The sequence below is a fragment of the Malurus melanocephalus genome, unplaced genomic scaffold (assembly GCF_030028575.1).
Source record: "Malurus melanocephalus ecotype Western Australia unplaced genomic scaffold, MMel_1.1 scaffold_237, whole genome shotgun sequence".
NCBI classification, from domain to species: domain Eukaryota; kingdom Metazoa; phylum Chordata; class Aves; order Passeriformes; family Maluridae; genus Malurus; species Malurus melanocephalus.
The window spans coordinates 591,211-615,332 of NW_026623469.1; the positions used below are offsets into that span (position 1 = coordinate 591,211).

The window sequence follows — 24,122 nt, forward strand, 5'->3', positions numbered from 1 at the left end:
AATCTCCAAACAAGCAATCTCCAAACAAGCAATCTCCAAACAAAACTTGGCCAAGTGAAACCAGTAGCCATGGCAAACCCTGTCCCACAGCTGAAGAAGAGCCAAATGCCTCAACGCAAGGGAGTGAAGCATTGGAGGAAAGTAGTGGTGTCTTTACTTCTGGTAGAAAAAAATGCTTAAACAGAATTGCTTCAGATAGTGAGAGTGAAGAGCAGCCTGAACAAGTGCCCTCCTCTCCCTTGGACAGCCCTCGGCACCGACTGCCAGAAGGAATTAGTGCTTCCACCCCTAAATATAATGGAAGGAGCGCTAAAGTCATCTTTTCTCCCCAGCTAAATGAYAGTGGTAACAGATCTAACGCTTCCAGGCGCTCATTCATCAGCAGGTTGGTAGATGAGGTGGAAGATATTGGAGAAATCATGGGAACCACTGATGAAGAAGATGATGACAATGATGAGGTGCAAGACAAGCTTGTGGAAGAAGAAGCCGAGGAGTGCACTGGGGAATCTGCGGAGCCTGACGAAGAACCTGCTGGAGAAACACTTGATACAGGTGAAGAGTCCTCCTACACAGACAGTATGGAATCTGAGCAGTCTGAGGCACAGGAGACRGAGTCATCTCAGGAAGAATCCACGGGTGACACTGAGCTCCAGTCGGGCGAACAGGTCGACTGCTTCACCCAGGAAAGCAGCTCTGGAAAGGGCATTGGGCAGAGTTCCTCTCCTGCAGCAGGAGATTATGACACCTTGGTACACAATGGCAAGAAACTTCGGAATGACGGAAAACTCCAGGAGGCGTTGGACTGCTTCCTGCAAGCTCTTGACATAAAAAGTGGAGATCCTGAAGTTATGCTTCTGACTCTGAACTTGTACAGACAGCTGGCCCAGAAGTGACATGTGTGTGACTCTGTGAACGGAGTCTGGCTGTTCCTTGTTAACGTGTGTCTGCACCACTGCCCTGAGATCCCTAAGCCAGCTCCAGGTCAGTCCCTACCGTACACTCGTGTGACTGAGCAAATTCAGCACTTCCTTCTTGAGAAAACAGTCCAAATGTCCAGGTGTTGGTGACATGCTGGGGAGGGAACTTCACTGTGGAGTGAGCTCACCAAGGTGAAAATGGTTCATGTTCCTGTCTGGTTATTTAATAAAAAAAAAGGTGGTGTTGATGTCTAAACCGCTGTCCATGCTGGCAGCCCTGGCTCCACCTTACTATCTTCCAGGTTCTGTCACTCCTCTCCCCTGAGAAGATGGGGACAGTGCAGTTCCATGGCCACAGTAAAGCCCAGACTTGGGCTGCTGTGGTTCCTCCCTCCTTCTGGGCTTTAAGCCAGTTTGGGTGCCTGAAGGTCACCCACCATATGAGTGAGCTGAATGCTGGTGCAAAGGAGACAACAGCTCCCGCAACCTGGTTCTAAGGTGGTTTGAGGAGGGATTGGCTGTGGAGGAGCTACAATTTAGTTTGCTGCTCTAATTTCTCCAAGCAGTGGAGGAAGCAGAGCAATGGAGACCAGCACAGCATCCACCTGGCACCAGGTAGTGCAGAAGTCCTACTGAGCCCCTGCCAGGTGTGTGAGTGCATGGAGGGCTGGGGAGATGAAACACAATTAGACCTTGACCACAGCAAGGTGCTGAAAGCCTGAAACTCTGCAGTGCTGCTGGAGGAGCTAAGGACTTCAAAGGATGCTCTAGGTTTCCCTTCTTTGTTCCCCTCCCACTCCCCACTCCCCTTTCCCTCTCTCTGTATAGTGAAACCTGTTCTTGCCCAAGTTTGAGGACATGGGGGTATATACTGGGTATAATTTTTTTTGTTTTGTAAGGAAATCCTGTAAAGGATCCTCTCCCCACGCACAGCTGAACTGTATTACATTAATTTATCTCTCAGGTCCTGGARGCAGGATGGAGCTATGAAGAGGATTTGTAGTTCATAGAATMATGGAATGGTTTGGGTTGCGAGGGTACTTAAAGACCTTCCAGTTCCAACCCCTGCCATGGGCAGGGACACCTTCCACTAGACCAGATTGCTCCAAGCCTTGAACACTTCCAGGGTTGGGGCAGCCCCAGCTTCTCTGGGCAACCTGTGCCAGTGTTTTATCACCCTCATAGGGAAGAGTTTTCCCCAATGTCTCTTCTAACCGTATTCTCTGTCAGCCTGAACCCATTACTCCTTATTCTGTCACTCCAGCTCTGGATGAAGAGTCCCTCTCTGGCTTCCCTGTRGGCTCCTTCAGACACTGGAATGTGGTATCAGGTGTGCATGCAACCTTCCCCASGCTGAACAGCCTGAACAGCACCAATTCTCTCAGCCTTTTTTCACAGGAGAGGTGCTCCAGTSCCCTTATCAACTTCATGGCCTCCTCTGGACTTGCTCCAACAGTTCCATGTCCTTATGTTGGGGGTCCCAGAACTGTGTGCAGAACTCCAGGTGGAGTGGCAGGAGAACAGAGCAGAGGAAGAGAATCCCCTCCCTACTTGCTGTCCRTGTTTCTTTGGATGCAGCCCAGGACATGGGAAATTTCTGGGCTAGGAATGCTCACTGCTGGCTCGTGGTGAGTTTTTCATCAACCATCATCCCCAAGCCCTTCTCCCAGGGCTGCTCTCAGTCCCTCCTCTGCCCAACCTGCAGCTGTGCCTGGCATTGCCCTGACCCAGGTGTAAGACCTTGTACTTTGTTTTCTTGAACCTCCCAAGTTTCACATGGTCCCATCTCTCCAGCCTGTCCAGGTCCCTCTAGATCCATCCCTCCCCTCCGTATTTTACCACACCACACAGCTCAGTGTTATCAGCAAATTGGCTGAGGGTGCCTCGATCCCACAAACCAGCAGCTGAAAAGTTCCTGGTTCTGGCTTTGAGTGACTTTCTGTCCCCCTGCCCTGTCCCTCTGCCCTTCATGGACACAGCCTTGGTCTGGTGTGCTTGTCACTTGGACTGGCTCCTGCCAGTCTCACCTGCTGACAGCACAGCAGCACATTTGCATGTTCCTTGTGCCATGGCATGCTGCCTTCTGCAATACCACACCATAGCACAGGACACCACACCTGGCTGAGCTGTGCCGTTTGGGAGAGGAGCTCTGCGTATCAGGAGCCACAGCAAACTGAGAATTAATTCTGCTGGTGCAGGAGTTGTGCCAATGTGCTTTTGCCAACAGAGAGAACAAAGCTCTGGTAGCCTGGAAACAAGTAGTTTATTAATACAGCACCATTAAAYGGGGCAGTGTCTGTTCTGGGCAGCCTGTCTGTCCTCCAGAGCAAGCTCCAAATTCGCTGGCTTCTCTGAGCTGTCCATACTCAGCAAAACCAACACCCTGAAAAGTGGGGGAAGAGGACCTGCCCAGTTTCACCTCACCTCTTCCTCCTGTGGAATCTTGGTAAGGGCCTTTTGTTCTTTGATGTTTCCTCATCTCCAAGCTCTGTGCAAGATGCTTACCTGTAAAAAAAGCTGGTGCCTGTTGCTGGAGCTGTGGTTGTTTTGGGGGCTCTGTGGGCAGGAAGGGGGTCATGGCTCAGGGATGGATCCCTGAGATGGCAGGAACCTGCTGGGCTGCTTCACTTGCACACCCCACAGCACAGGGTTGCATAGGAAGCAGTACCAGGCATTTAGTGTCTTTTCTCTTATTCAAACCTGAGTTATCCACTTTCTTTCCCCAGCTTTTGAGTGGGCAAGGTGGAGCTTGAGAAACATGTGAGTCCATGCTCAGGAGAGCTCTTCATTCCCTCCTGCCCCCAGCCCCTTTCCATGCCTGGCCTGACCCAGCTCCAGTGTTACACACCCTCCACTGAAGTGACTGTCCTGCAGCCCTGGAGCATAAGCTGCACTACAGGAGCTGCCTGTACCCTCCTGGGGAGGATGGAGCTGGAGACCAAGCCCTGGGAACCCCTCTGTCCCTTTCTGCATCATTTCTGTTTGCAGATAAAAAAGCCTGGGYACCTCCTTCCACTGACAGATCATTATCTCCACAGCAGAAGTATKAGGCTAGCCTGCCAGGCAACAGAGACTTCAACAGCTGTTAAAGGCCCTTGTTTCACCCTTCCCAGGGACACTTTACCTCTCCAGGCAGAGCCCTGCTCTGCCAGCACAGGGGCAGGGATAGCCAGCTGCCTCCAGGCATGTTGCTGATTGTGCYGGAGTTGCTCCAAGGCCAAGCTGTCTGGGACTCAGGATTTAAGCAGTCAACAAGGTCATCATGGTCATTCACATTTTATTTTCTGCCTTCCACCATGATAATGTGGTATCCGAATTTGGTCTTGATGGGAGGGTCCGTGTACACGGGCTTGTCCATGCTGCTCACAGGGAGGGCAAATGCTGCCTCYTGGAATGGTCCCACCATGGAGCCTCTGGTCATCCAGCCCAGGTCTCCCTGTTAGGAAAGGACCGTTGGGGTTTAAGTTTTGAGACCGTCAGTGCAGGGAGGATGGCTGATGTGGCCGTGGGACAGGTCYGTGCCAACAGTGGCGATGAGCACGACCCAGGCTCCTGTAGCTGCTGCCCGGCCCCACTGTCCTGTCCCGGGAGCAGTACCCACCCCTTGCCTGGCCTTGTCCTCGCTGTACTGCGCTGCCACCTCGCTAAAGCGCTGCCCAGACTTCAGTTTCTCCATGGCYTCCATGGCTCGGCCGTGCTTCTCGCACAAGATGTGCCGAACCTGGCGGGGAAGGGAACGGGGCTGTGGCGAGTSCAGCCGGCGGGCGGGATGAGCCTCCAGGTTCTGGGGCGGAGTAGAGAACCGGCSCCCACCACCCCCCGCGCTCACCTTGACGGCGCTGCCGCCTCCCTTCGGGCCCTGCGCTTTGCCCTCGTTGCCGCCGCCGCTCTCGCCGCCTGTGGACGGAGCGTCCTGAGAYCGGCCTGGTCCCCACCGCCCCTGCAGGGCTCTGGGACCGACTCGGCCCCTCTGGCCCTGGCCCCCTCCCASCCGGCCCCGATGCCGGCCCCGGCCCCCCCACGGCCGATCCCGGTGCCGCCCCCGGGTGCCTGCCCGGGTCTCTGCCCGGACGGCTCCGATGCCACTCACCCTTGCCGGCTTTGCCGCCACCTTTCCCTTTAGGCGCCATCTTGCCGCCGYAAAGTCCCCGGGCTGCCCGCGCCGCGCCGGGACGGAGCCTCCCGAGGCCCCCGACTGCCCGCGGCGCGCCGGGMCGGAGCCGTTGCGCGGGCTGAGGGACACGGGGCAGCGCCCGCCCCGCGGGGCCTGGAGCCAGCCGGCACTGAGGGCTGCGCTCGGCATCCACGGCCATACCAGGCGCCCGCCCAGGGCTGTCCCTAACACTCTGGGCTGTCCCCTTCATTCACCCCACGTGCCCCAGGATGCCCAGGCCACTCCCAGGCAGCCCCACCCCACCTCCAGTCCTCCCCCGGCCTGTAGCTAGTGCCCAACTGACCCCAGTTCCCGCCCAGCACCAGGGCTGACCTCGTGCCCCGGGCTGTCCCTGTCCCTCTCATTCATCCCACCTGCCCCAGGTTGCCAAGCCCATCCCCACCCCCTCACATCATGCCCAGCCCCGCCGCCCCCGGCCTGTCCCCAGTGCCACGGCTGGGCTGTCCGTGACACCTCACAGTGTCCCCGTGCTCCCCAACCCCCTTGCCCACTGGGGACACGAGAGTGCGTGGCAGACGCTGGCCCCAGCTGATGGGGCTGGGGTCCCCTCGAGCCACCCGGGGGTGTCTGGTCTGCAACTGTGGTCTCCCCCAGCACCGGTTCCTCGGCAGCACAAAGAAGCACAGGCACAGGCGGGCAGTAGGGAGCACTTTACCAAGCTGGCAAGATAAAAAATACAACATTCCGTAGTTGGCACCTTGGCGGCCCCCACCCCTGGGCAGAGCTGTCCTGCTGGCTGGGCTCTTCCCGGGACCCCACTGCCTTCCCAGCGGAACAGCCGCAGCCAGAGGGAGCAAGGATCGAGCAGCCAGGGACGAGCATTCAGCCAGGAAGAGCACCAGGAAGAGCCTCAGGAAGAGCCTGTTCCTCCAGTCAGGGAAATAAGGATCTCCATTCCATGGCCAGTCTCTGTCCGACAGCTGACCTCTGGCGCACTTGGACATTTCCCCCTGGCAGCATTGGCTGCTCCAGCTGCCAGTGGTGTTGGGGGTGTTGCAGGGGGGTCCCTGCCCCATGTTTGCCCCCAGCTCCCTTTGCTGGCTCCATCCCCCATTTCCTGAGCAGTCATGTGCAAAATATATCCTTCCCCAGAGCTTCCCAAGCTGTGCCCGGGCCCATCCCGCACCAGCATYCTGCCACCAGCTGGGGCCACGGGATGGGGATGAAATGTGGACATTCATTAGAGCTTTTTTGTGTGTGTGTGTGTGGTTTTGGTTTTTTTTCCTGAGTTTCTCAGCCTGGCTCTTAATTACAGGCTTAAATCTGCAGCCCTGGGAAAAGAAATGAGCGATGGACGAGTACCCAGAGGGAGGAGAGGGGAACCAACTGGAGTCTCAGTGGGGTCAGATCCAGTGTGGTGACAAGCATGGGGATGTATTTGCCCAGGCTATGCTTTGTGGGGGTGCAGAGCTCCCGGTGGGACAGAGACCCCCCCAGAGCAGCTCAGGCCCCTTGGAGGGGTAGCTTAAGCTGCCTGGGTGCCCTGCTGCTGCCTGGACCCACTGCACCACTCCCCTCTTCAGTGCAGGAAGGCTGGAATATGTGGAAATAATTCATGAAATAAAGCGGAAATTTCCCTAAACATCCTGTTTCCAGCCTAGCCCTTCCTGTTTCTCTGGGCAAGTGGCTGTGCTCATGCTCAGAGCTTGTGTTTCCTCCCCGCCCTGTGCCAGAGCCCTGTACCATGGCCTCTGTTACCGGCAGCTGGGGCTCCCATGCTGGATCCAGGCCAGGAAGAAGCAGCAAAGGAGGACAAATGCCACCCAGGGATGTGCAAACTTTCCTCCATGACCCTGTTTACCTGCCCTGATGGCATGTGTCCCACTCGGCCTTGCTCAGCTCCCTGGTGGTCAGTGGGCAAGGGTGAGCAGTGGGCAACCCTGGTGACACCCCAGGAGTCACTGAGGAGGTGGCTCAGGTGATACCCATCTTGATTCCAGCCACCATCTCAGTGGCATCCCAGGACACCCAGTGGTCAGGGCAGCAGGAGAAGCTGTTGCAGGGTCCATTGGGGAGATGCAGGAGGTAGAGCTGGGGACGAGCTTCCCTCCYGCTTCCTTCCCATGGCGCAGCACCTCCATCCCCTCAGTTGGCAGCTGGTGCAGGATCCTGGCACGGGGATTGGCAGAGTGTGGTGGCTGCCAGASCCTCTGTGCAGTGAGACCAGTGGGGCTAGTGGTGGAGGAGACCCCGGGGTTTGTTTTTGGACTGAGAGCTGAGGAGCTCCAAAATGCAGCATTTTGGGGGCTTTCAAGGGGTGGGGGTTTGGCTTGAGGTGGTGGCGCTGGCTGTGGATTCCAGGTGCCACTTCCCCGTGTGGCAGTGAGGATGCTCAGGGCAATGACAGGGAACCTCCTGTGACTCTTCAAAAGCAGCCGCAGATCTAGCCGAACCCCTGGCGTCTTCCCAGAGTACATCTATGTGTCCAGCTGAATTCAACCAGGGGATCTCTGCATGGGAAACTCAAGGTACAATGTCAAAGGSAAGAGAATCAAACATCACCACCACTATGCATTAGAAAAGCTATTTAAAGTACCACATGCCGAAGGGACCAAAGAGTCTCAAGCTGCTTCGCTGTGAGCATGGGACGATGCTGGGGGCTGTGATCCTGTTCTGCTTCCTGGGCAGGCACCTTCAATCCCAGGAGCTGGCTCAGCCAGGGCCAGTCCCGGCTGCTTCCCTCCTGGGAAGGACCCAGGGTCATGAGGGCTCAGGCTCTGGCCACTGCCTCTCTGCCAGGAGCTCTCCAAGTAAGGAATAAAAGCAGAAGAACCACCAGCAGGATAGAGGGACACCCCAGCAGCCCTTTGCAGCAGTGCTCCCTCTGCAGCCATTGCCACCCCCCCAGATGGAGGGGCTCCTGCATGGTCAGGGCTGGCTTTTGGGGCTGTTTGCACTGTCCAGCTCAGGGGCAAACTCTGTGATGACCCTCCGGGCCAGTGGGTTCGTGGTCTTGAGCAGTTCGGCAGCAGATGGCCGAGTACCCAGGCTGGTTTTGCTGCTCTTCTTCTGGAGCAGGGCTTTGAAATCCTCATTCCTGCTGGAAGACTTCCCACTGCTGCCTGCTGCTGCTGGGGACTCACCAGTTGGGGAGCCTGAAGTCTTTACAGGTGAGTGGGAGGTGGGTCGGCTGCTGAAGGTGTCACCAGGCTCTTTCCGCCCCAAGACCTTCCTCTTCGACCTAGACACCAAAGGGACATGGGTGGCAGCAGCCTGAAGGTGGGTGAAGTCCCAGAGTGAGAGGCATGGTAGTGCCCAGCACCGGTTGTGCTTGCTCTGCTGGGGCAAGGTGACAACACAAGCACGGCAGGCAGTGCTCCTGGCAGGTAGGACCAATCTGGAGCCTCCCTGCAARCTGGTGGCCTAGTCTGGTTGCACTCCGCTCAAGGCAGCAGCAACYGGGCTGTCCCCAAGGATGACCATTGGCCCAGCATGGAAAATGGAGGTGTTATGGTTGGAGGGACACTGCGCCTGGTGCTATGACTGTGGTGGGAAGCAGTGGGTGCAGGGGCTGTGCCCTCCAGTGCGTGCACCAGCCTTACCTGTGGATCACTGTGAAGAGATCCTCTGTGGTGCGGGACGTTGTGAACACCTCATCATCCTCCTCCACGATGGACTCGGCTGTCTTGTCGCTGGCAAAGCTCTTCTCCTCCGTGCTGGCCTCGGCTGAGCTGCCTGCGTGCAGGGAGGCAAACAGAGCAGTGAATCTCCTGTGCAGCATGGGGAACCCCTCTCCCCAGGGTGATCCCACCACAGGGGTGGGGAGACCCTCACCTTGCTCTGAGGCGGGCTTGCTGGGGGGCGTGGTGCCCACAGACTTGGGGGATGGTGGATCCTCAGTGTCAGGGTCACAACAGGTGGGGTCAGTGTCCAGCGTGATGATGGGGCTGGGGGTGGGTGGCATGTCCCCCACACCAGCTCCCAGCTGTGCCGGGGCCGGGATGAGTGGCAGGTACAGCACGCTGGGCTTTTTGGGTACTGGCGGCGGCACCTTGGACTTCCTGCGCTCCCCCTCGGCACCGCTCCGCTCTGGCCGCAGCTCCTCCAGGCTGCCCTTCGAGAGCTGCCTGGGTCCCGCTGGGGTCAGGGACAAGTGGGGCTCCCCCAGACCCCTCCTCAGCTCCCCTCTCCGCAGCACCACAAAGCCATCCTGTGGCAGCCCCTTCTCCTTGGCGGCAGTGCCTGGCGGAGATTTGGGGGACAGGGGATCCTCCTCCCGCAGAACTGGGGGCTTGTGTAGGATGCATGGGGGACGCCTGGCCAGCGGTGGCTTCTCTGCCACGGGTGGCTTCACTTTCCTCTCCGGCCCCGGGCAGGGGACACGTGCTGGCTCCTCCGTGTGCTCTGGGCCATCRGCATTGTCCTCTGGCTCCGAGCGGCTGATAGAGCGGAGGCGGACAGAGCGCAGGTCTGACTGTGTCACCACTGGCATGATGGGTGTGATGGGACTGGTCTTCTGGGACAGCTTGGTGCCAAAGGTTGAGTCAGAGTGGTGCCGGCTGACCTTCGTCTTCCCCTTCAGGGAGATCTTCAGCCCTGAGAGGTCGAGATGGGCAGGTGGAGTCAGTGGGAGGTCGAAGGAGAGCCTGGCCTTGGGGCTCCTCTCCATGGGGGATGTGGGGGGCAGAGAGGATTTCCTCTCGGGGACCAGTGGCCTCACACGCACCTGGTGCGGGGAGTGCCCGAGGATGGCGGAGGTGGGTACGGTAGGGGTTGGGGTCTCCGACTGACTGGAGTATCCGCTGGATGGGGACATCAGCCCTGTGGGCCTGCCTGGAGAGGAGGTCTTGAGGTCTGCCTCGGCGGAGAGCTGGGAGGGCGTTGTGGCCCTGGAGACTGAAGGGGACATGAGGGACTCGGAGCTTCCGCGCGTCTTGGCACATTCGATGGCTGTGGTCCCTGTGGTTGTGCTTGAGCCAGAGAGGGACCAGTAGGGATCGCTGCCAGCCTTCCAGTCTGTGTGATGCCACTGGTGGGGGGCAGCTGTGCTGTCAGGCTCCCTCCCTGCACTCCCCTGRGGCTCAGCGTGCACCAGCCGGTGGCCCTGGAGCTCTGGTGGGATGCATAGGCTCTTGGGCCGCTGGTCCTTAGGCAGTGCCGCACTGAGCCCCACGTCTCCATCCTGCCCCTCTTTGATCAGCGAGACACTGCGCGTGGGTGGCGAAGGCTTCTTCTTGGCCTTCTTCAGGGAGATGCTCTTGGAGCGCCGCCGCCGCTGCCCCTCAGGCTCCAGCCCCAGGGAGATGTTGTCGGTGCTGGTGCTGCCCTCAGAGCTGGCACTGGGGTAGCCCAGGGCATAATTGGCGCTGCCCCGCCGGGTCTCGGCATATGCGATATCCACAGAGCAGAGGGACCCCGAGTCAGTGGGCACTGACAGTGACCGCTCGCGGAACCGGCACCCTGGCCGCTCTACCTCCAGCTGCGCTGGCCCTGCTGCTGGCCCCAGCTCCTCTCGGCCTCCCGGCAAGAAACTCCCCTTGGCTTCCTGGATGCACCCGGAGCTGGGGGCAGGCACTGGGCCGGAAAAGAAACTAGGCCCATTGCTGCCCACGCGCTCTTCTGTGGCGATGAAGAAGGAGGTGGAGGTGGTGGGTGAACCTGGGCTGGGCGATGGGATGGAGCTCTCTGGCGAGGTGCAGCTGGGCCCCTTGCCTGGGCCAGTGGTGAGGTTGGGGGGGCTCCCATAACCCAGGGCACTCCAGGGCAGGGATAAAGGTGTGCCCTGTGTCCCGTTGCAGGCACTGGCACAGGGGTTGGCCGCCCCATCCATGGCAGCAGGTGGGTGGCAGCAGCGGGTCCCAAGGTCACTGAAAGTCTTCCTCAGCGGGGCTGAGAGGGGCTGGCGAGGGCTGATCTCCTGGGGCGTTGTCCCCTCACTCGTGGTCTCAGGCATGAAGCTGCAGGACAGGGACTCAGCGATGGGCTTGTGTGTGCTAGATGTGGGGCCGTTGGCGCTGCCTGCGGGGTGAGACACAGCCCAGTGAGCACCATCCTGCCTCACAGGAGCATGGCCCTGCCCCTACGCCATCCCAGCCTTTAGCCAGTCTTGAGGTTGCACCTCTGTACAGGCATAAAATGTGGATGTGTTGGTTGGAATGTGCCATGGACAAATCAGCAGCCATGGCAGGAGGCTCTATTTATAGGGACCTCAGTCCCATGGCAACCGAAGTGTTGCCCTGGTGCTGCTCCATGGTGGGGACTGGATGGGGATCAGGGGCCACCAGGTCATGCATTGCTGGGACAGGGAGGGATGTGCTGGCTCACAGTGCCACCCCATCACAGCACCTCTGGGATGGGGAAGGAGCCTGGAGCTCTGTGGTGGCTCTCAGTGCCACCTCATCTCAGCACAGCYGGGGTGGGGAATCAGCCAGGAGTCCTGCTTTAACGACCCCCAGCAGACAGGGATGCTCAAGGCTGTGGTGGGCTGAGGCCTGACCAACTCCAAGGGAGGAGCCATCACAATCAGTTGATGGTCTGACCACTGCCATGGTGACCACTTCCTCCTACCCTATCACAACTGCCTTGAAACAGCTGGTGCCATGGTTTCTCCCCCTGCCCCCACCTGCCTCCCCAGAGAGGCTGGCTGTGATTTCTTCACACCTTCCATAGGGAACAGCAGGACAGAACCCCTGAGCCACAGTGGCTCTTGTTCGCAAGGATCCAGTGCCAGCCTGGAAGCACTCCAGGCACTCTCATATGCATATCCTTGGCACTGGCATGGCCAGCTCACCAGCCCCAGCAAAGACCCGGTCAGGTGTGTGCCCTACAGCCAGGGCACCCTGCCACAGGGTCTGCCCACAAAGAAGGTGGGCACAGGGAGCTGTTGGAGCTGAGGCTGGGTGACTCCTGTCTCAGGACCCTGACTCATGGTGAAGGGGCTGTCCCCGATGCCATGATAGCCCCAGGCCAGCCTGGTGTCACCAGTGTGCCCAGCACCACTGTCACCACTGGTGCCTCAGGAGGGCACAGACTCAATGTGGTGCCTGCACATTCCCCGTGGTCGAGGCGTCCTCGGGAGCCCGTCCATGCCTGTGCTGGCTAACAGCCCCGGGACGGCCATGCCGCCCATCAGGGCAGCTCTGCGGGCTGCCAGCCCTGCCTGGGTGATGCCTGCGCGGTTCTTGCTGTCACCTTGGTCTCGCAGGGACAGGTTAGGGAATCCAATAATGGTCCGTCTACGCCGCAGGGTGGACTTTGGGTTCATCGCGGTCTCTGTGTTAAACAGGGAGTGATGAGCACTCGTGTGTCTAGCAAAGTGCTGCCCTGTAGCCAAAACAAACAGCGGTACGCCGCGGTGCCAGGAGCCGCTGCCAGAGTGGGAGCTCGGTCCCCTCTGTCACCCATGTCCTCTGCATGTCCTCAGCCTGGGATGGTGACACAAGTGGGAGAGTGGGATGGCAGGAAGATTCTGTGAGCTACAGTGGGGTGAGCACGGAGGAGATGGAGGCACGGTGGGAAATGCTGCAGATGGAGGTGAGGTGGATGGAAAGCTGCAGACACCGGCCCTGTGCTGCTGACAGGCACTGCTCCGTGCTGGTGAGACTGGACCCCACACCTCTACTAAGCCAGACTGTGGATGTGTGTGTGAGGCATGSACAGGGACCATGCGTGGCCCTGGCACAGCTTGCCATGGCAGAGAGAAAGGGCGGACAGACACCTCTGCCCTTCAATGAGGGGCCTTGCCCTCCAGAAGGGGCACCTTGCCCAGCCATCAGCCCCAGACTCTGACCTGGGGCACAGCRTGGCACCTGTGTCTGCAAGGATTGGGCAGGACTGTGCTGCTGGGAGATGTGGCCCTGAGAGGATGAACCGACAGACAGGGGAGGAAGGTGAGACAGGCCAGGTRCACAGCGTGTAGTGAGAGCCCAGGTGACAACAGACCTGGCTGGCTGGGCATTACATCAGGGATGTGAGACCTGCCAGCAGCACGGCCAGCAGATCAGATGCACAAAGCTGCAGATGGCATGAGAGATGGCTGGGAATGATGGATGCCAGCATGGCCTTGCTGTCCCCTCTCTGCCTCAGTGCCCACCTAACCCATGGGGACACAGCTTGCAGCCCAAGTCCCCTCCCACCAACCMCCCCCTGCCCCAGATGGCTTCTGGGGTGCATCTATGCCTGAACCCTGTGTCCTCCTGCCGTGCCATAGGGTGCTGGTCCTACCTGAGACATTGATGGTGACAATGTTGGTCTGGTTGGAGCCAGGCTGGCGCCACTGCTTCTCTTCCACAGGGGGCAGGGGGCAGGGCCAGGGAAGTTGCTTGTCTGGGCTGGTGGGGAGGCTCAGGGAGGTGTCAGGGGGTCGAGAACCAAGCACAGTACTGCTGGTGCTCTCCTCTTCAGCCATTCGCTGACTYGGGGGCTACGGGGAGAAAGCCACATCAGCCACCAAAGGGACAAGGGTGGAACACAARCAGACACTTGCTGCCCACCCTGCCACCCCAGAACTCACCATAAGCACGAACTCGAGGCGCTTGGCAGGAGGGGGTCGAGGTGATGGTTCAGGAGAGGTGGGGGGGGGCAGGTGACCAGCAGCACGGAAGGTCTGCCCAGTGACCCTGCTCTCGGCATACTGCTCCTCATACTCCTCTGCAAGAAAAATGGCACATGGGACCCTGCTCCTGCTGCTGGATCCCGGAGCAGGGGGCAGGTGAAGGAGGGTGACTGTCCCCCCAGGCTGTCCCCAGCCAGAGCTCACCATCCCTGCTCAGGACAGACAGCTCAGAAGGTGAGGGAGACCCCAAGRAGGGTCTGGGGGAGGTAAAGCAGTGCATAGATCCCAGCAGCTGGCCCCACTCCTCCGGAGGGCTGTCAGGGGATGTGGTGGGTCTTGCTGGGAAACAGCCCCACTAGGGACAGCCAGGAACTCAGTGTGTCCCCATCCTGTAATTGTTGAGCTAATTAATACTGGTGGCTGTGGACTGGCGGAAAGCAAGGCTGCTCAGGCTGACTTAATGAGATTACAAGCTGGGGGATGGCCGGGCTGCTGATCTCATCTGATGCCTGAGGAGCATCTGAGCCAGGGCCGCGTGACAGCCTGGGCCAGAGATTGGAAGGAAACAAAACCACTGGCCATGTTGATCCAGTTAGGCAGATCAGTGGCAGGTCCCTGAGGCCCTCGTGAGCAGAACTGTGCTATGGTGGGATTCATGAGTGCCCTGGTGGCCCCAGTGGCCTCAGTGGCCCCAGCAGGCAATCCTGGTCCCAGTTGCTTTGACACCAGCAGCAGTGACTTGGRAGCAGAGATTGCCGAGGGTCTACTGGAGACTGGGATCCCCCAGAACCCAACTCCTGCAGCGCGTGAGGTCCGAGGAGTAGCTCAGACACGCGTGAGATGAGCTCACAGTCTCATGATGGTCATGCACCCAGGGCAGCGCCCGCCCATCAGCCTCACCCAGCCCACCCCAGCCCCTCTCCCTACTACCTTGCAGCAAGCTCTGGAGGTTGAGCTGGGCCTCCTGGTGCAGCTGCTCCATGCCCGGGGGGCGCCCAGCAGCCAGGAAGACATTCACGGGCTGCTGCCATGGCAGCTTGGCGGGGGCGGCTTTCTTGCTCTCAAGGTCCAGGTTAGAGGTGGCTGCAGGTGGGAGAGAGTGGGGTCAGAGGCAGGTGGCAGGCAGCTTCCCTGCGTCTKCTGCTGTGGGATAACAGCGTGCCAGCATAGCACTTATCCCACCASCTCTCCAGAAATGCTGGGCTGTGGTTGTGTCCCACCCTGGTACCCCAGCTGCCTGCTGGGACCAGCCCTCATCACCGCTACCACTTTGGGGGCTGGACCCTGAGGGCTGCCAAGAAGGGAGCCGGGAGAAATTGGGGAAGGAAGCCAGCCCTGCCACCCATACCTAACCACACCCGGACGCAGGAAACGCTGCATGGTCTGGTGGAGCAACATCCTGGCTGCAGAGGGAGTACAAGTTGCAACTGAAAGGCAGGAGCAAGGGACCCATTGCTTCCATTGCTCTGCAGCTCGGGGCTCACATGCCCTGCCCTGGTGTGGACACCCCTGAAGCTTTCCAGGGAAGGAAACCTCTGTGAGGACTGCTCAGATCCTCTGAAACACCTCTGTGGGTGGATAAGACCCTGGGAGCAGGATCTGGGCTCAGCAGTGAACTGGCTCTGTGGGGAGCTGAGTGCTGCTCCCACAAACAGGCTTTGCCATGGGAACACTGCAGCCCCGGCACTGCTGCTCTGAGACCACATGGATTTGTACTCAGCACAGAGACAAGAGAGTGCCACACTGCCACCGAGGGCATCCGCGCCCCAGCAGGCACACAGCACACCTCTGTGGGCTTTACACAGGGATWTGGAGGACCAGGGTCTCATCCCTGGGGATTTAAGGCTCATCCTGCACTGCATGGTCCTTGTCCCCATTTCCATCAGTTGAGATGCTCCCATTACCAGCGTGTGACAAACACTTGCCCTCTGCCACCTGCAGTACAGTGTCTGTCCCCAGGAACATGCCACTGCCCTGCTGCCAAAGCCTGCTCCATGCTGGGCCCCAGCTGAGGCAGCAGCAGCAATCCCACTCACMTGGGAAGGGGACTGGCCCGAAAACAGGTGTGGCAGCCCCAGCACAAGCCACATTCCCTCTGCCCCCAGTGGTCAGGCAGCTGTGGCCCAGCTCATCTGCACTGCATCATGAGCATCCCCACTGCTGCTCACGGTGCCACCCTGCCCCCAGGTGCCTTCCTGGCCTCAGATGCCCTCCTGCCTACAATACTCTGGTGCCCTTGGTGCCCTCATGCCCATGCTTCCCCCAGCTGATGGGGCCTGCACAACGCCTAGCACCCCAAAGCAAGGTGCCATGTTCCCAGCCTAGTTACTTTTATAATTTGTGTTTCCATAACGATGGGTGTTAACACTAGGTTTTTTCCTTTTTTTTTTCTTCTTTCTCCTCTAAATAATTTGACTCGTTTCCATATCAACCAAGAGGTGCTGGGGTGCATGTGTGCCTGTGTGTGCCATGCACAAAGCAAGGTCAGGCATTCCCCAAAAACCTGACCCACAGTGCCAGAGGCAGAGACCACACCTTCACCTCTGCAGACCCCAGACCCCAACCTGCTGTTTTTGGCAAGATGGGGGATCCACTGCTGCCTCACCATTTCTGAGAACACCCCAAGGGTGCACCACAAATCCTGGCTTGCTGCACCCCCTGCCTGGCTCACACAGCCTCAGCACAGCTGATGCTCCTCTCCTTCTGCCCATATATCCCCCTGCAGCCACCACCCACCAAGGACTCAGGGACATCCTGAGCAGCCCCCTGCTGCCCCTGCACCTCTCCAAGCCCCTGCCRCCCTTCCCAGAATATGGGAGCTCACCTCTGCACCTCAGCCCCGCTGCTGGGTCACCCCGGCACCCACCCCTGGGCGCYGATCACGTGGACAAACCGCAGCACCAAACGCGGGGGCCACCCTGGGTGCGGCGGAAACGTGGCAGCACCCACACCCAGCACCCTACCCTGCAGTGAGGGCAGCTTCAGCCAGAAGGGGAACAGGCAGTGCTGGGGGTCCTGCCCCATGCAGCTTCCCCCTCTTTGCTAACGTTTGCTCATTAGGACTGTGAGACACAGCGCAGTCCCAGGCCGGTGTGGGCAGTGGTGCCGGCACTGCCAAGGTGCTGGCATTGCCAAAGGTGCTGGCATCACCGAGGCACGCGCATCGTGGGATCCATCTCCCCAGATGGGGAGAAGGGGTGGGGACAGGAACGGATGAGCCGGGCACTCTCCCGGCACCCAGATGCCCCAAACTTGCACCGCAAGAACAGCACTGTGCCGGAGTGAGCAGCACCCTGACGCTKTGGCTTTGGCTCCCCAGGAGCAGCCACTCCAAGGGAGTTTTGGGAGCAGTGGCTCTGAGGGTGTTTTTGGAGTAGCACGCACAGCCCAGCCCCACATGGCAGCTCAATGATGTGGTGTAAGGAGCCGGCAGTGCTGGTTCAGTGCCACTGCCACAGTGCTCCCAAGGGATGGGCAGTACTTGCAAGCAGCCTGATGCAGGCTCAGTACAAGGGCAGGATGAAGTGCCTGCCATCTCCACCTGTGGCACGGGATGCCCCGRCGGAGCAGGAGTGTCCGGTGGCAGGATCCAGCAGCTGGTGAGGATAGTGCAGCTGAGGGGAGTCAATGCCTGCTACCATGCTTATCAGGGACAGGCTCAGAGCATAAAATAYCTCTGAGGGGCACCCACCCTGTGACGAATGCCTATGGGAGATGAAGGGCGTCCTGGGACAGCAGAGCCTGAGAAACAGCTCCATCTGACCAACCCCAGAGGTCTGGAACTGAGCCTGGCCAGACTTGCTGCCAAGGGAAACTGAGGCATGGGGTTCACCATGCTTCCTGCTGGCACCAGGCCCCCTCCTGGCCCCAGAGCATGCAGAGAGRAGCAGACGGTATCCCCTACACTGCCTTCTGATGGACGTCTGCCTGGGGTGTTCCCGGAGTCAGCACCATCAGCCAAAGTGCATGCTACAGGCCTCAGAGTCCTGCTGAGCATAAGCCTGTGACCACRCTCGGGGTGTTGTGGCCATGGTGCATACACAAGGACCAAGGCTGAATTCCAGGGAAGTTCRCTTGAAGGGGCACTGAGCTCCACTCTCTCCTGTGGAAAGAGCATCCCTGCAGGATCCCCAACCCCTCAGTATCTCCAGAGTCACCCTTGCTCCATGCCAGCATCGCTACTCACCCACAGCCCAGGCATCCCGAATCCACAGGGAGATATTTGACAGAGCCATCAGAGCTGTTTTAAGCAAAGCTGAAGCTCCTGTGAGATGATGACTCTTGCTTGAATTCACTGCCAAACTTTTCCCTCTCAGGCTCGCTCCCCACGCGCAGGAGATGCCGGGGACACGTCTGGAGCCGCTCGGACCCTCTCTGCCAGCAYGGAGCTGTGGCAGGAATGATGTAACGGCAGCAGCAGGCGATCCACCATCAGCAGAGCAGCCATGGCAACGGGTACAGGCACGGCGGCAACTGCCGCTSCCGGTCCGGAGTGTCGAGCACACGGGAGGGCGAGGGCAGTGAACCTGGGGACTGACACCGACCCCGACAGCACCCTGAGCCCACCAGCAGMGCCGTGTGCCGCAGTGCCGCTACCGTATGCCACCGGCTTCAAGCAAGCGCTGTGGCCTGACGCGGGTACTGACTGCTGACTGCCAGCGCGTGTGGCTTGGTGACATTGCCGTGGTGTGGAGCCAGGCGCATGCTGATCCACGGCGAGCAGAGAGGAAGGAAATAGAGCAAACAGAGGGACCTGGCAGAGGCCACAGAAACACCTCCTGTCCCAGGCTCACCTCCTGCTGAACCAGAGCTGCCAGGCCAGCTCCCTGTGGGATGTAGAGCGGCATCCCTGTGCATGGCAGCTCCAGGGCCAGATRCCCACCCAGGTCTGAATGAAATCCCCAAGTGACACCCTGCTGACACCCTCAGTCCCAGTGCCACAAGGCAGCGGTGCTGTGTGCCGCTTTCACATGCTGTGCCTAGGATGATCTCTCATTGGGAAAGACAAGAGACTGTGCCCTGTCCAAATCTGACCCTCTCCAGGACACCTCCCTCTGTCATATGTCTGGTGGCACAGCTCCAACCCCCTGGGGAGGCAGGGCCACCTGCACAGGTCTGACGTGCTGGCGATTGAGGCCAGASGGGTTGGAAGCCTTTCAGGGATGCCATGCCCTGACCCCAGTGTGGCTATGCCAGGACCCTGGTACAACACATCCCCGTGCTCCCACACGGGCACCCAGCAGGACCACAGGCWCTGAGAAATGATACTTGATACACCGGATCTGCAAGAGGCTTTCAGCTCTTCCAAGCTCCCTGTTTAACAAGGAATCAGCCGATTTTTGTACTGATGGGAGATAAGAGCACTGCAGAAGTTGCTGGTTGTGGGCGGGTTTGGCAGTTGTGGGGGTCCCTCAGCTCATGGGGAGWAGGCTGAGTTATGTGAGAGGTTTCTATGAAAACCACTACCAGCAAACCAGTCAATAATATCCCTGCCCATCAGCAGGACTCAGAGTTGCAGTGTGCAAGGACATTTGGTCCCGGCAGCACGATGGGCCCCCGTCAGGAAGTTTTGGCAGAGGGGAGGTGGGTATGCTGCAAGATTTGGCCAGCAAGGCTGGCCCAGGAGGAGCCCAGTGTGCCATTTGCCTGTGCTGTGGGGATAGGAACTGCCTGCGGCCAAGCAGGGCTTGGCCTGGGACTGTGCCAGCCAGGGTGGACTCAGGCTGCTCCCCGACAAGGGGGTGAGATCCACTGCTCCTGGAGATGGAGCAGCAGCACTGGGGTGAGCACTGGAGCCCTGGAACCTGGCTGGACCCAGATTCCTGCACTAAGCCCTCCACCATGGGCAGTGGGACCAGTGCCCAGACCCTCTCCCAGCCCTGCCATGGCTCTCTGGCAACCTTCTCATACTGCGACCCTCACTCTCCTGTGCTTCCCAGCAAAGATCTCTTTCCTGAGAGCCTCAGGAAGCCTGGCATGGCAACCTGTCAGCTCCAGCCAGTCCTGGCAACCTGGCATCGCCACGTCATGGCCAAGGGTACCTACTGAGCCCAGSGTGGCCACAGCTGACTGCCCACCAGCCTTCCCATGGTGACATCCCCCACCTGGCTGGGATTGTTCGGTGGCACACGGAAGCCCAGACAGTGCTCACCACTCTGCCCAGAGTATGGGCTGCCTGTGCCAGAGGTTGCTTCTAGAGGGGTCCTTCCAGGAAAGCGTGGCTTCCCCTGTGCCCGGCTGGTTTTACACTCCGCGGGGCCAGGACAATGTGAGGAAGTCGCCTGAGAGGGGAATGCGGCCAGAGGCCCTGGGACAAAGGAGCCCGAGACCTGAAATCAGTACAGCAGGAGCGAGARCAGTGGCAACAGTGAGGGTCCTGGGTGGCTGGGATGTTTGTGTTGACCCACGGTCCCAGGGTCCTCCCTCCTGCTGCCACCAGCATATGCAAAGTGCCAGGAGGGCACAATGCCACTGGGACAGGCAGGATCTGTCCCTGCAGGACTAAGGAATGCTCAGAGGGACACGTGGGCTGGAGTCTCTGTATTTCTCTTGCTTTGTCAGAGCAAGGACACCCCACCTGGCTGGGGAATYGCAGAAGGATTAAAAAGGGACAGGGACACTCCACAGCTCAGGTCAGTCTGGGAAAGGTGGGACAAGACTGGTATTGCTGGACAGCACTGACCCTGGGGCTATTGCATGGCCTCCAGAGGGTCTGTGCCCAACAGCTGCCCCCAGCCCAGGGTCCTGCCCTGCAGAGAGAGCAGTGCCTGCAGATCCCACCGCCCCCAGTGCCCGCCCCAGCCCTGCCCTGCAGCCTGCCTTACCTGCCCGGTGCCAGGGTGCCAGGACCCACTCCACCTTGGCCATGGCTGTGAGAGCCAGGGGAGGTTGCTCACTGCAGCCACCCAGGAGCTCCTGCCTCAAACCAGACTGAGAGCACTGAGCTTCCCCTGTGTCCTTACTGCCTCAAGCTCCAACAGAGAGAGGAAGCGACCAGGAACTGGCTGTTTGAGTCAGCGCCACAGCCCATTGTCCCGGCCCCGGCCCCTCTTCCTTCCCCGGGGAGGGATGGTAGAGGGACCGTGGCTCTGCACAGCCRGCCTCCCATTCACTCATCCTCACAATGCATCACCCGGGATCTTGTGGTGGATATGCATCCCTCTCTGTGCATCCCTGTGGGAGCACATGGAAAGGGGTGCTGTAGTCAGGGCAGGCTGGACTCCCAAGCTGGACAGAGCCAAAACATCCCCCAGCTGCGGCTGGAGCACCATCTGAGAATGGAGGGTGACYTGGGGGACACAGCACATGGGGGCTTGTCCTCCCAGCACAGTATGGCAACTCCTACATGGAACAGCCCAAAGAAACAGCCCGGAGCCTGTCGCTGCCAGTAGCTCAGCGGAGCCACTGCCTGCCAGCTCCCCCAGTCCTTACAGCTAACAAAACCAGGGGCCCTTCTGAATCCCCCTRCCTTTGACCTGCCAGAGCTCCCAGAGCTTTCTCTCACTTCAGCTCCTTCCAAAGCCTGGGGCAAAGGCTCCTCAGGGAGCACTTTCACAGTGCCCCAGGGCTTTGTAAAGCTGAGCTGATTTCTCCCAGAGGATGGAGGCTCCTGGGAGCCAGGGCTGCAGCAGAGCTGTGAATCCGGCCCCAAGCCCAGGCTTCATTCAGGATGTGGCTCTGGGGCCGTGGGGGCAGTGTGTGGAGTATATGGCTTGCCAGGGGCTGGGCCTGCCACCCACCCACCCCATGTCAGGCACCCAGCGATGCTGCAGACCCAAATGACGGGATGGGAGAAGGAGCTTGTTTTCCCCTGCCAACCCAGTCACATGGCTCCGATCGACAAGGGGACAAGGATACCTTCCCCCATGGCCAGTGCTTCCTCTGGGACCCATCGTGCAGCTGCAGTGTCAGTGAAGAGAGATGCAGTAACTGGAGAGCTGCCTCCCAGGCCACCGATCACTAGGCAGAGACCAGAAAAATCATCACAGCTGTGATGGCAGCCCACCAGGATGCTGTCTGCTCTGAGGGGCCACTCCAAACATCATCGCACGCACAAGCCAGTGGCTGGGGCTCATCCCACTCAGCTCCTCTGGTATGGGAGGAAGGAGTGCAGGAAGCAGCAAGCGTCCACCAGTGGCACAGAAGCCCCAGAGGGGTGTACTAGTCAAGAGGGCAGAGCGAGGGGTCACTTGCTCCAGACTGATGTAGCCATTCCCAGCCTGATGGGCAACGAGGAAGGCTGGATCCTGGATCTGGGATGCAGCATAAGACCCTCCTGCACAGGSCAGAAGGATGACCCTGCCTGAGGTGAGACAAGGTGCATCCCAGTACAGCTGGTCCCTGYCCTGCTGTCCTGCTGGCACATCCCACTCCACTAGCGACCCACACCCACAAGAGGGCTGCTCCTTGTGGAGCCTCAGTTCCCTCCCCCTTGGCAGATAAACTCCAGCCTGGAYCTGCTGCCACCTCTCTGCATGGAAGCCTGTGTGCAGCTGCTTGGGAATGCCCCCAGACACTGAGGTCCCGGCAGCCCTTCGAGCATCCAAGTATTTGCTCGAGCTTTACACTCAGGATGAATTTCGACCTACGCAGTGCCAAATCCCACTCTTCCCTACCCCAGTAGCACAATGCAGGTCTCCCCAGGGAGAGCAGGCACCAGAGGGAGGTCCGCAGGACATTTCCAGGCTGGCAGGGAGATGTGACCTGCACCTGAGGACAGAGACGAACCAGCTCTGGCCAAAGCCTGGCCCCACAATCCCCCTTGGACCCTTCCTGAAGCTCCAAGAATTTCTTTGGCAATACAGAAGTGTGATTAGTTCTCCTCTCTGAGTCGCTCCAGGTGGGAGAGGCAGGCAGGGAGCAGAGCAGCATCTGATGGTCCGGGCACTGCTCACCTTCCATGCCTGCAAACAGGAGCCAAGGGCAATGTGCTGGGTACTGGCTGGCCAAGCATCCCTCATCCCTTAGGACCTGCAGGCCAGCAGCCTGTGGGCTGGGCACTGCCTGCCTCCCAGCAGGGAACAGGCCAGCATCTCATGGTCCTTCTGAGTCCCGCACCAATCACTGCCCACTTCCCATGCTCCTAAGAGAAGAGCCAAGGATGGTGGGATGGACACTGACCAGCCCCATATCCCTCATCCCTCTGACCCACAGCTCAGCATCTCTCCTGATCCCCTCCTGTGCAACCCGAACTTCTTGTGCCCCATTTCTGTGCTTTGCACCCACCGCTACAACAGCGGTTGCAAAATTAGACAACGTCAGGCTGTGCTGCCACCCTCTCTGCCCACTGATTATTAAGCTGTGACAGTCATTTGGGCCGTGACAAGCAGTCCCCATTCTCCTGCAGTTTCTTAGCAATCTTCCTGAGGTCTCTCCCAGGGCTGGCAGCTCCCTGCAGCTGCCCACACTGCTGTGTTCCACTTCAAGCCAGCAGGCAGGGAAAGGGCAGCAGGAGTTGGGCTCAGCAGAGCCCAGCATGCTGCACTGTGGGGCTCCAGAGCTGTGACGGGCCTGCCATCAGGAGTCATGGCAGACCCCAGTCCCAGCTCTTCTGGAAGAGAGCTCCCAAAAGAGCTAGAGCGCTGGGAAGGTTTGCTGAACTGCCTGGACCAGATACTTGGGGACAAAGGAGTGACCAGACAGGTCCTGCTTGTCTGACCCGGCTTCCTCAGAGGGCACCTGGCCTCACTGCCTGCTCCCAGCTCCAAATGAATCCTCTGCTCCCTCCGCTCCCCCTCAAAATGCTCCCTGAGAAGCTGCAGGGCTGACTGCCTCCCTGAGATTGTTTGTGGTAAAAAAGCCCCCAGACACCCACCACCACTGCAATGTGTGGGAGAGGGGAGCTGGGCTGCGGGGGCTACACAGGCACTGGGCTCCCTGCCGGTGGGGAGCAGCTCTGGGGATGCCAAGTACCGGGGACGGTGAGCTCCTCACAGCCAGGGCCGGCTCCCCACACCACGGAGCTGGATCCCCATGCCCAGGGCCRGCTCCCCCCTGTCAGGGCCAGCTCCCCACACCATGGGGCTGGATCCYCATGCCCAGGGCCAGCTCCCCACATCATGGGGCTGGATCCCTGTCCTCAAGGCTGGCTCCCCACACCTTGGGGCTGGTTTCCCATGCCCAGGGCTGGCTCCTCAGTGGTTGGGACTGGCACCCTACACCTGGGGGCCGGCTCCCCGCAGCTTGGGGTACGGCCCAGCACCTGTCCCACACGCTGGAGGACCATGGTGGCCCCACCGCCAGCCCCATCCCGCGCCCCGCCAGGAGGCCAAGCCTCGGCCGGGGTGACCTCTGCCCGTGTCCTCCAAGCGACGCACCGGGAGCGGGGAGCGAGGGGTGCCAAGCCGCAGCCCGAGCCGAGCCCGAGCCGCCCCCTCCCCTCCCCGCCGCCGCAGCCGGGGGTCGCGGGGGTGGCGGCTCTCCCGGGGGCGGCGGGGGCGCGGCCCGCTCCCGCCCCGCCCGCGCCGGTACCTGTTGCCGAGCGCATCCTGCCCCGCCGCTGGCTGCGCGGCCCCTTCCGCTGCGCGTTGCCCATCCT

General features: G+C 59.8%; 3 protein-coding genes across 9 annotated transcripts in view; 1 reads left to right on the forward strand and 2 right to left on the reverse strand.

Moving 5' to 3' along the window:
* ERCC6L (ERCC excision repair 6 like, spindle assembly checkpoint helicase) overlaps positions 1 to 1,800 on the forward strand; it is a 5,283-nt gene extending 3,483 nt beyond the window's left edge. The window contains exon 3 of the mRNA XM_057375064.1: positions 47 to 1,800. Within this exon, the coding sequence (XP_057231047.1) occupies positions 47 to 893 (847 nt within the window). The 3' untranslated portion in view covers positions 894 to 1,800. The remainder of the gene's footprint in view (positions 1 to 46) is intronic.
* Positions 1,801 to 2,743: 943 nt separating this feature from the next.
* PIN4 (peptidylprolyl cis/trans isomerase, NIMA-interacting 4) lies at positions 2,744 to 5,235 on the reverse strand. Of its 3 annotated transcripts, XM_057374976.1 has the most exons (5): positions 5,008 to 5,067; positions 4,747 to 4,814; positions 4,519 to 4,638; positions 4,042 to 4,353; positions 3,045 to 3,422 (listed from the first exon to the last, which is right to left on the reverse strand). In XM_057374976.1, the coding sequence occupies exons 1-4, from the start codon at positions 5,045 to 5,047 to the stop codon at positions 4,195 to 4,197; spliced, it is 387 nt and encodes a 128-aa protein (XP_057230959.1). In that variant the 5' UTR covers positions 5,048 to 5,067; the 3' UTR covers positions 3,045 to 3,422; positions 4,042 to 4,194. The 3 variants fall into 3 exon arrangements, with proteins under 3 accessions (XP_057230958.1, XP_057230957.1, XP_057230959.1); XM_057374975.1 differs by lacking the exon at positions 4,747 to 4,814 and having other exon boundaries at positions 2,744 to 3,473; positions 5,008 to 5,235; XM_057374974.1 differs by lacking the exon at positions 4,747 to 4,814 and having other exon boundaries at positions 2,747 to 3,422; positions 5,008 to 5,235.
* A 491-nt stretch (positions 5,236 to 5,726) lies between these two features.
* The window catches only part of NHSL2 (NHS like 2), a 29,704-nt gene continuing 11,308 nt past the window's right edge, over positions 5,727 to 24,122 (reverse strand). Inside the window, exons 1-8 of one of the 5 annotated variants that reach the window (XM_057374982.1) lie at positions 24,056 to 24,115; positions 14,516 to 14,668; positions 13,544 to 13,680; positions 13,255 to 13,453; positions 12,223 to 12,354; positions 8,866 to 11,049; positions 8,634 to 8,766; positions 5,727 to 8,272 (exon numbers count right to left, since the gene is read on the reverse strand). In XM_057374982.1, the coding sequence (XP_057230965.1) occupies positions 7,960 to 8,272; positions 8,634 to 8,766; positions 8,866 to 11,049; positions 12,223 to 12,354; positions 13,255 to 13,453; positions 13,544 to 13,680; positions 14,516 to 14,668; positions 24,056 to 24,071 (3,267 nt within the window). In that variant the 5' untranslated portion in view covers positions 24,072 to 24,115 and the 3' untranslated portion in view covers positions 5,727 to 7,959. Of the gene's footprint in view, positions 8,305 to 8,633; positions 8,767 to 8,865; positions 11,050 to 12,222; positions 12,355 to 13,254; positions 13,454 to 13,543; positions 13,681 to 14,515; positions 14,669 to 24,055; positions 24,116 to 24,122 lie in introns of those variants that run through there. The other 4 variants (XM_057374978.1, XM_057374977.1, XM_057374981.1 and 1 more) reach the window with 4 other exon arrangements.